At 40.9% G+C, this 11230-nt stretch overlaps 1 protein-coding gene across 1 annotated transcript in view; it reads right to left on the bottom strand.

The window, feature by feature from the left end:
- The window catches only part of LOC122077884 (protein NCA1-like), a 24160-nt gene extending 14117 nt beyond the window's left edge, over nucleotides 1-10043 (bottom strand). Inside the window, exons 1-4 of the mRNA XM_042643782.1 lie at nucleotides 9912-10043; nucleotides 6747-6892; nucleotides 5886-5973; nucleotides 5615-5761 (exon numbers count right to left, since the gene is read on the bottom strand). Coding sequence (XP_042499716.1) covers nucleotides 5615-5761; nucleotides 5886-5973; nucleotides 6747-6892; nucleotides 9912-10043 — 513 coding nt within the window. The remainder of the gene's footprint in view (nucleotides 1-5614; nucleotides 5762-5885; nucleotides 5974-6746; nucleotides 6893-9911) is intronic.
- Between the last annotated feature and the right edge of the window lie 1187 nt (nucleotides 10044-11230).

The following is an 11230-nucleotide window of genomic DNA, read 5'->3' as shown; positions in this document are numbered from 1 at the left end:
AGATGCATCGCAATTCACTTCAAAGACTTTAGAGAAATCTGGGAGGCGTAGGACTGGAGCTTCAGTCATAAGCTTTTTAATCTCATTAAAGGCCTTCGTAGCACTCTTAGTCCATTGAAACTCCTTTTTCATGCAATCGGTGATAGGAGACATAATGGAACTAAACCAGTAAATGAACCTCCTGTAGAAAGTGACTGCGCCATGAAAGCTTCGTACCTCATGGACATTAGTTGGCTCAGGCCACTCTACAATCACTCACTTTCTCAGGGTCAGCAGATACTCGTTGAGCTGACACAACAAATCCCAAGAAGATGACTTGATCACTCATGAAGGTGCACTTCTTGAGGTTGACATAGAGTTTCTCTTGTAAGAGCACATGAAAAACCTTTTGTAAGTGATCCAAGTGGGAAGATGGGGTCTTACTATAGATGAGGATGTCATCAAAGTAAACCACAAGGAACTTGCCAATTAATGGTTGAAGCACTTGATTCATTATCCCCATGAAGGTGCTAGGTGCATTTGACAATCCAAAAGGCATGACTAACCACTCAAAGAGACCATGCTTCGTCTTGAAGGCTGTCTTCCACTCATCTCCAGGTCTAACCCTAATATGATGGTACCCACTCTTGAGATTCGAAAAGATCGAAGAGTTGGCCATCATATCCAACATGTCATCAAGCCTAGGGATAGGGAACCTATACTTGATGGTGATCTTATTGATGGCCCTACCATCAACACACATACGCCAGGTGCCATCTTTCTTTGGCGTGAGCAAGGCAGGTATAGCACACGGGCTAAGGCTTTCCCTTATGAATCCTTTTTGCAACAGTTCATCCACTTGCCGTTTGAGTTCGGCGTGTTCTTTGGGATTCATTCGGTAATGGGGTAAGTTCGGGAGAGAGGATCCTGGAACTAAGTCAATAGCGTGCTGGATGTCACACATAGGCGGTAACTCATCAGGTAGTTCTTCAAGGAATAACCTCTCGAATTTCCTCAACAAATGTTGCACTTCTCTAGGAGCCTCAGTGAATAAGCGTGATCTATCGGTATTACTCTGTATGGCAACTAGAGCATAGATCACCCTGACTCTTGACACTCTCCTTCAAATTGTTGTTGATTTAAAATGTTGAGTGTTTTGGTGGGGGTGTGTTCGGATGTACTTCCCTTGTGTTCTGGAACCCTAACTTCCCTAGGGGCACTGGGGGTCAATCTAATCTTCTTCCCTTTGAACTCAAAGACATAGGTGTTAGACTTCCCGTAATTGGTGACATCCCGATTATATAACCAGGGTCTACCTAGGATGATGTGGGCAACATCCATCTCTAGGACATCACACCACACTCGATCCTCATATCCTGCAAAGTGTAGGGGAACTAAACACCTCAAATTAACGGGAATGGTGGACTGATCAACCCAGGCAACCTTGTAAGGCTTGGGGTGGGGTTCAGGTTTGAGGCCCATTCGTGCAACACGCTCTTGGCGACCACATTCATGCAACTCCCGCTGTCTATGGCAACGCGGTAGTTCTTGCCCTGATGACATGTGTAAGCGATGAAAATATTAGTTCGTCGCCAATCATCGTTACTCATAGGTTGTGAGACCATGCAACGCACAATGCCAAGCTTGAGGTCACCGGCCTCCTCGGTGTCCTCATCAAATATGGTCTCATCTGGCCTATGGTCCTCATACTCATGGTCCTGAAAACCCTCTTGGTCACCTTCTTCAGGGGTCTGCTCTCCGACATAAAGATTCCTATTGGGACACTCTCTGGAGAAGTAACCAAACCCGCGACACTTGAAGCACTGTTGTTGCCCACTACTCTTGGGTACTTCTCCCAAAATTCCTTTACCCTTGTTATCAAATTGACGCTGTGGTGCAGCAGGGGGTTTTGGGAATCTAGTTGAGCCTTGGGGTGGTTTTCTAAATTGGGACTCCCCAGCTTGGAAGCTTTTCCTCTGAGAATAAGTTCTCATGGAGGATTCCACCTCAAAGGCTATCCTGAAAGCCTGTGGAACGTCTCACACTAGGTGGAATGCCATACGAGACTGAATTTCAGAGTTGAGACTGGTAAGGAATCTGAATAGTGTATGCTCAACATCCTCCCGAATACGGTTTCTAATTTTCAATTCATTGAACTTGCTCATGTATTCGGTCACAGTCAACTTTCCTTGCTTCAGGGTATTCATTTCATTCAACAACTGGAGCCTATAAGTGATAGGCAAAAATTCCCTCTTAAGCCGTTCTTGCATTTCTACCCAGGTGGTGATTGGCTCAAGTCCTAGGTGGTCCTCCTGGTACTCTAGGTCTGTCCAGAAGTCCTGGGAAGCTCCAATAAGCTTGAACTTAGCAAATCGGTAGCGGACTTCCTCTGGCATATCGTAGAAATCGAAGTACCTATCCATCTGCTTGATCCAATCCAGAAGGATCCTAGCATCAATCTAACCATCGTAGGTAGGGGCATCTACCTTAATCATCCGTCTGACATCAAAGCCCCTATCATGATGCTCATAACCCTCATCATCTCCAATAGGGGTGTCAACCGGTCGGGCCGGTTCGGTTTCGATAGGGCTTAATCGGGCTTGAAGACTTTCAAAGGTTACACCGTGTCCGCCCATTTAACTAATCGGGTTTAGTTATTGAGGGCATGGTACGCTTTATATTTGGTCGGTCGGCCTCGAGCTATAATCGGGCCACCTTAATCGGGCTTTAGTTGGGCCTTAACCAGGCTACGGACATGTTTAATGTTAAATGGGCTTTAACCGGTTTTTAAACGGGCCCTCTTTAAAATGTGCTCTTATATTCCGGCCCACTCATGCAAGTCCAAAAAAATGACAATAAATCAATAAATGATACCAAATATAACCATTATTTAAAATGTGAACATGTTTTTACTTTTTAGTTTTTACTTTTTAATTTGGGGGGTAAAATAGGTATTCTGCAATCATCAAAGGGTCGGACTAGGCCGGTGCACAATAGGCCGGTCTCGGTCGGGTGTTAAACGGTCGATCTCGGTCGGGCGCCCGACGGTCCAAGTAGCAAAACCAATACCGACCACTTATAAATAGGTCGGGCTCAAGCCCAACACATTTAATAAACGGTCCGGGCTAGGCAGGTCTATAAACGGTCGATCCCGGTCGGTTTAGTCGGTTCGGGCCACGAATTGACACCCCTAATCTCCATATTGGGCCTGGAGTCTTGGCGGTGGGCCTCGACCCCTACCCCGATCCCTACCATGCCCTAGGCCTTGGAAGTTATCCCCTATCTGGTCATAACCATCAGTCTGGTTATTCTCGTTTACTTCCTCAGGGTTAGGGCCTCTGCCCCTAGGTTCAGTGTCAGTTGTGTTACGGCTTTGCTGTCCATCAAGGTTTTGGGCACTTGTCTCGAGGGCAGCTAGCTTATCGGTAAGGTCTTGGAGATGGACAGCTTGTGTTTCCTGTATGGCTTGGACGGTTTTCATGAATTCAGCCAATTGCTCAGATTGGGTGGAGGTGCTAGGAGGGTCAGACATATCCTGGTATGCTCTACCACTACGAGTGGACATAAGGAGATGGGCAGCCAAGGTACGGTTGCCACCAAAGACTCAAGGTCTACTCAGAATCTCTAATTGAGACAGGTAGTTAGCCCTTTCAATCTTGAGGTCAGAAATCTCCCTCTTAAGTATGTGCTTTTGGAGGGAATAGCGTCCAATGCTATTTGGTCCCGCCAACTTTAGAAGGAAAAGGGTGTCCTCTAACCTATGGTATCCCTCTCGTAGCTCAGACTCGATTACAGACAGATGGTGACGGAGACTAGACCTCAAAAGGTAAGACATGTAAATAAAGGGCAGCAGTACCTAATTACCCTAAACCTAGACAAAACCATGCTCTAATACCAAGATGATGTAGGGGATTTCCTAGAAGACTAGGATCCCTACAAGAGTGACTCAATTAAGGTAAAACAAACTTAAGGGGGTCTTGGGATTAGGTTGGGATTTCGATATACTCAACAAAACAAGATTCAACATGCAATAAATAAAGACAAATCAACATGTAGCCAAAAGCAATATCAATCTAAGCGAAAAAGCACATAATAACTTACTAAAGCTTCAAGTGGGGACATGGGGAAGGAACAAACGTCATGCGAATGTTAGGTTCAGCACAAATCAATCTAGACACCAAATAAGATATGCAAACAATCAATGTCCTCTAGCAGCCAACTAAAATAGAAAATCAGCAAGGGTTTTGGAGACATAACAGTGAAGAAATGTCTTAAAACAGTAGTTAAAACAGGCATAAACGAAGGGGCAAGGGCTGGTTTCAATGATAATGGACTGCAAACATATAACAGGGGATTAATGGGGGTGGGGGGTTTAGTTTAATTACTTACCTGTCCACTGTCCAAACAGAGAAGAGAAGAAGAAATCGAGGTCTACCGAGATTGAGGATTGTTGCCCAGATTGAGTGATGTAGAAGAAAACCATCCAAAATTATTGCAGCTCTTGTTTGCTTGAAGGGAGGACAACCTTTGTTAACAATAGTACAGAGAATAAAGTGCAGCAGCCAGTCTTCGATTGCTTGAAGAAGAGGCAGCAGTATCCCTAACAGTAGTGCAGGAAGACAATGGTACTTTTATCGATCCTTGGCTGCTTGAGGGAGGAGCACCTGTCTTCGACAATACTACCAGAAAAAAAAATAGAAAGGCTGCAATATTGAGACAGCCAAGAGAAAGAGGGAGAGGAGTAGAACTGTAGAAACTGAGAAAAAGAAAGGAGGCAAGACAGAGAGGAACCGAGAGAGGGGAAAAGAGAGGGATTAACGAGAGGGAGAGAATCGTGAGAGGGGTGGGGAGGTTTGCTCAAAGGCTGCTTTCAATAATTTTCATTGATTCCATCGTGGCCTAGGCCACTACATAAATGATAAACTTAGATACTAAAAATAAAAAAAGGTCAATTGGAAAGTAAATAAAGACTTCCTAAAAACTAACAACTAGTAAAGTAGTTTCCTAATTAATTAAAATACTAACAAGGAAAAGAATATTCTAAAAATAAACTACTAAACTAACAACTAATGGGGCCCACAAGATTTGCTGAGATCTGGAAAGAGAGAGAGAGACTCGATCCAGCGCTGGGAAGGCTGGATCGAGCCTCTTTTTCTTCCTCTTTCTTCTTCTTCTTTCTATTCTTCCAGCCACAAAGATGGTTGTTTCTTCTTCTTCTTGCGTCTGCACACCTTGATGTCTCCATCAACTATGGTGCTCAGGAAACTAGATATCCAAACCATAAAATCATGTTGGATGGTATCGTTATGATTCTAATCATTCACATGTTTATTTACACTGAACAAAATTCCTGTGTTAAAAATTCCAGGAAAAAACATGATTATCAGCATTTACATAAAATTTTCCAGATTTCAAATGATTTTGGAGAAATAACTCTAAATTTTGAATTGGATTCTTTGGGCAAAATGAAAATGAAAGTGTAGCGAACAAGAAAAAATCAACAACCAACCTGATCATCATCTAACCCATGTCATCCTGAATGTGTGTACCATTTGACAGTATCGCCAATAATACTATAGTTAAATGGGAAAAGGATTAACTGGTTGAGAAGTGATATCCCAAAAAGGTCGCTAACCTGGGATGGGGCATCCGAACGATCCTTGATAGCAGTTCGACGAACATCCAAAGATCGATAATAATAAGATCTTGCACCTTGCAGATCTCCATCATAGTATTTAAGGTCACCAATTTTATTAAGGGAAACAGAGACAGTATGTTTCACCTGAAGACAAACATGTCAAAAAGAGCCAACACTTCCATCATCATGGTTGAACGAATTTAGCAAATGATTCAGAACTGTTATAAAACTTAAAAATAACCCAAGTGGAAAGTCAACATGCAATAACCTCTAAGTCATCCATTGGCAACTTTGAAAGGAAGTCAACACTCTCTTCAAAATAGGTAGCTGCAGAAGCAGCATCCCCCAACGCTCGACTGCAATGAAAATTATGCATTCAGCTTCCAATGTTTAAATACAATGAATATCAATGAACCATTAACAAACCATTAAAGAAAACACTTAGTAAGGAACTTGCTCCTCCAGAATTTGGGTTTCTTCCTCATACTGTGTTTATAGCATAGCTGTCAAAGCTTCGCCAAGGCGGTGCCTTGGTGTCCAGGCAGTTTGCTTGGGTCTTAGGCAATTTTCGCCTTATTGCATTGCATGTCGCCTTATATTTTTTCACCTACCCCGAACCGAATTTTTCCAAATTTTATCAAAAATTCTGACCGAATCCGAATTAAAAATAAAATCCGGTAAAATTCGCGCTTTTTTCAAAAGTGAATATAAAACGCGAATAATTCGGACCGAACCGGATTAAACCGAATTATTCGGTCCACTTAAACAGTATTAAAAAAAAAAAAACCAAAAAAACAAAAACAAAAAAAAAACCAATAAGCTTTTTTGACCGAATCCTTAAATTAATCAATCGAATTATTCCGAATAATTCTCTGCCCGAATAATTCCCGAATCCGAATTTGCTAACTATGCCCCGACTGTGAACGTTGGAGGGGCCCTTGACACAAGGTGACACCAACAAGACGATCAAGGCAAACAAAATGCCCACCTAGGCAACCAAGGTGACACTAGTTGTCAATATGCCTAGATGCCAAGGTAGTAGTCACCTAGGCAATTAAACTATGCAAACCTAATAAAGGAAGAAAATATTATAATGAAGAATCAAAGCAAAAGAACAGAAAAGTAATACCAGCAGTCGCCAAGCATTCCAAGAACTGCACCTAATTGTGAACACAGCTCCGAAGTGTTACCCAATCTTTCCAACTGTTCTCTGATGTCCTCCGCACATACGTTAAGTCTTGATTTGGCACTTTGTATATTCTGCGCCCTAAATGCCTAGACATGAACACCATGATTTAACTTGCATATCCCAGCAGAAAGAAATAAAAGATGACTTTTCTCGAAAAGATTTCCAATTACAAGCTTTCTTAAAGCAGGAGTCATGCTGCCAATAAAAGAGCAATTGAAATTTTATAAGGCCTGATATTTGCTGTGACAGGTTCAACTGTGAGCTTATTAAATCAGCCCATTAGCAAATTAACCTATGGTTGCCAAAGTGCGAGCAAGTACCCCCTAGCAAACCAACTAGATGTTTTATAATAGTCACCAATTGACTAGGTCATGAATCAGGAAAGCTACAACTTGAATCAACTTATAAGATGGACTTGTCAACCAACTAAAAATTTATATGAAGAAGATGCCATACACATTCTTTACTTCTTTTGTCAGCACATGTAACATTAATTACCCAACTTTATTATATCTAACATAAAAGTATTTGAACGCCACTGCTATGTTAGAAGGAATAAAACCATTATCATAAACTCACTTAAAACTCATTAATGTAGGGATGGATTTGACAACCAAACCAGTCCCAAAACTGCAGGAACTTTTAATCAGAAGAACAACCAGAACCAGCCCAATAAAATATCAGAAAATTCATCGATCTCAACAATTTTAGAACTTCTGTAACTGAATAATCAGCCAAGGAATTAAGGACTTAAATCACCAATTAATAAGACTAAACAATGAAACATACGACCAGCAACCAATCAGCAACATCCAGAACAAAACGATTCAAAATTCTGGGCAGAAACCAAAATCGGCCAGAATAGAGAGAATTTTTATAAAAATAAAATTCCAGGTCTGATTGACCCCAAATTAGGATCGAACCACCCTCTCAATAGGCCTAACACTCTACTAGAATAGGGGAGTCATCAGGTGGCTGGTTGGTCTGATCAATGAAAGATCAGGTAGGAGAAATCTGAGAAATTCGAAACCAGAAATTTAGAAGATCAGATCTGTTACCTGATTTGTTTGAACAGTAACAAACCTTTGAAAATAAGACTTCGAAAAAGAAAAGGAACACTTGAAGAGGAACCTCTTGGGCTTCACACCGCAAAGAGTCAATTGGATCAAACACCAATTCCTTCAGCCTTGATCAAACACAAGACAACTCTTCATGAAGAAGACAATAGCAACAACCATTATTTTTTTATCAAAATCATTCTAGGCTTTTAGGAGCCTCCTATTCTTTATTTATAATGTTAATGGGGGAGGGAATTACAAAATAGAAGGTTCCTCAAAAAGGAAACTAAATATTCTCCTAATACAATAGTTACTAAAAACTGAAATTGGAAACTAGTTGAAAAAGGAAACTAACTACTAATGACTTGACTCAATTAATAACTTGACTCCTAAGGAAACAAATATAACTCAAATCAAGCCCAACTAAAAAAGAAACTAATGAAAATGGAAACTAACTAGTAATCCCGTATTCAATCTTAGATCCTCCCTTTTAGACCCATAAAAGTGGCCTATTACACTCAAAACACAAGGGATCAAAGGCCCAACATGTATGGAACCCAACCCTAAGCTTATTCCTAATAAAACAAGCCTATTTAGGAAACTAAACTGCATCAATATGCCTCCCTATTTATAGAGGAAAGTTTATATTCATACTAATACTAAGAACTAGTTTCCCAATAGGACTAGACACTCCTACTACAACTAGGAGTTAGTTTCCCAATATGACTAGACACTCCTACTACAGCTAGGAATTCAAAATAGGACTAGGACTTGATTTTATGACTCCAACATAGAGTAGGACTAACTAACTAATAGTCCATATAGGACTTTATAACCAACTAATGGCCTAATGGGCCTTTATTGAATTAAATAGCAACTAATTAAACTAATGAATAAAATCCCGTTTTTCTACCTTCTAACCATATTTTAGGCCCATTAAAGTGATTCATTTCAAAGAAAACCCATGGGATCAAAGGCCCAACACATACATAACACAACCCAAGGCTTATTTGTAATAAAATAAGCCCAAGTGACTTATCTACATAAACTCTCTCTCTTAGAAAAAATTCGTCTTAGAATTTTGTTAAGTGTAAGTGATGTAGATATGCACCCATGGAGCAGCCCATACCCATTTGGGTATCCAGTGAACGATGAACCGGACTCATATTGAGTCTTTGACCAGTAGGATCTTTTAGGATTTTATTTTTATTCTCCTGCAATATTTTATTTCAATAACTTAGGTAGGTGATAGCTACTAGGATTTAGTTTCCAAGTAATTTGAGTTTCCAAATTAGAGTACGTTTCCTTTTAATGTTGGGTTTCTTTTACTATTTAAATGCATGTAATCGTTTAATTAGAGATAGAATGATGAATTGAGTTTTGAGTGTTGAGAGCCTGAGGGCTATGTGTGTGATTCTTCTTCCCCCGTCTTAGTGCGATTTTCCCCCTCCCCTGCAACTCTGAGACACATCTCAGGAAATTCTTCCCTACCCCTACCGGCCCTCCATCAATTGGTATCAAAGCCGAAGGATCCTATTCCTTCCCCATCTTTCTTCTTCCCTTCCCATTCTCTATGTCNCACGTCCCTCTTTAAGCCATAGAAAAATTCAGGTAGCTCTTTGATAATAAAGATGTAGTCTAGAATGTGAGGAGCTCAATCTTCAAGATACTTTAATAGGATGACGAACTCCACATGCTCAACTTCAACGTCTTTGGATGTATCCATAGGGTCATCTATATATGCACCTTTGATCTCTTCTAACTTCAATGCAACATAAAGCTCTTTTGGTTCATCTATCTGGTGGTTCCCAACCGGTTCCATTGATGGTTCAAACACAACTTCATTCTTGAATTCCTTAGGAGCTTCTTCTTGGCTGTTCACAATCATCACAGTTGTTGTAGTGTCAAGTTCCCTAGACTCAACTTCATTGTCTATTGTGGCAACCTTGTTGCCTTCGATTTCTCTCACATGAGTCTCGTTGATGGGAACATCAATGACTAGTTTTTCCTCAACAATAGGAATGGCTGAAAAAATTTTAACACTAACCTCAACTGTTGACGCTAGTTCATTGGTCAGAGGTGTCTTCTCTTGTTGCTTTTTTGCAATAGAGGCCAATGATTCATTTATGCTATTGTCAAGTGTGGGTGGCTTTTGGACATCTGGTGAAAGTAAATACATGTTTCGTTCATGCTTAGATAGGTACATGCCTGCCAATTCATACTGCATCTCGTCCCACGTTCTAAGTTTACATTCTTGAGCTTGAAGTTGCCTTTCACATACTCTTTATTGCATTCGAACACAATCACTCATCTGGGAACATGCATATTGGCATTTTTGTGTCTCTGTTAAGTTGTAGTTGTCAAAGTACATGTCCAATTCACGCATCCATTCAAGGAATTCCCCATGAAAATAACGTGGTTGATCATTAGATTGGGCAGCAGTAGATGTATTATGATGGGAATCCTGTGGAGGGAAGAGCCTTCTTTGAAAATATACAGGGAGGTATTGTGTCACTAACTGGTACTTCATCTCTTCCCAAATCCTAGGCTCATGTCCTCGAACTCGGAGTCGCTTTTCATGGACTCTCCACCAATCTCTAGCATGACCAATCAATCAGAAGTAAACAACTTGAAGCTTTTGTGTCTCTGTCAAGTTATAGTAGTCAAAATATTCCTCCAGATAATCTAACCAATCAAGGATGTAAGATGTATCCCTTTGTCCAGCGAAGTAACGAACTGATGGAACCATCTTCAGTTAGGCTCTGATAGATTGTTTGGAGCTTTTTTCAACCAGAGCTCTGATGCCACTTAATGTAGGAGTAGATTACAAGCAACTAACTCTGTAGTTTATAACCCCAAACAATACAAATAGGAGTAAGAAACAAAGAAATAATACCATCAAATAAATCTCCAAGGATACAATACCCATATAGGAGCAAAACCAGTCCAAAACCTAACCCGATAGGAGAGAGAAAGACCTGTTATAGAGCTGGAGAGAGAGAGGTGCGGCCAGGGCTGTAGGAGTCCGATTGAGTTGCACTCTTGGGCGTAGATAGTCCCTAGGGAGGGTACAAAAACCCCCAAAGTTGAGAGAATTCTGACGGCTAGTTGTGAAGTTACAAGCTTTCTTGATTTTCTGACCTAGAAGAGAAAACTGAGAAGAACCTTCAAGAACAGCAGCTGAATGCTTCCAGCAGTGACTAGGGAAGGATCATGGGACCCTTATGAGGCCTGGAATACCCTGATTGAAGACCTGGCTGAACAGAGTATAGAAGAGAGAAAGAGAGGAGATCGATCTCTCTCCTATTCCCACTAGGATTGCTGATCGGTTTTAATTTCTAGAGACTTTTATCAGAATCTGAATTA

The sequence above is a fragment of the Macadamia integrifolia genome, chromosome 5 (genome assembly GCF_013358625.1).
Source record: "Macadamia integrifolia cultivar HAES 741 chromosome 5, SCU_Mint_v3, whole genome shotgun sequence".
Taxonomy (NCBI): domain Eukaryota; kingdom Viridiplantae; phylum Streptophyta; class Magnoliopsida; order Proteales; family Proteaceae; genus Macadamia; species Macadamia integrifolia.
This window is presented reverse-complemented; position numbering and strand designations above follow the sequence as displayed.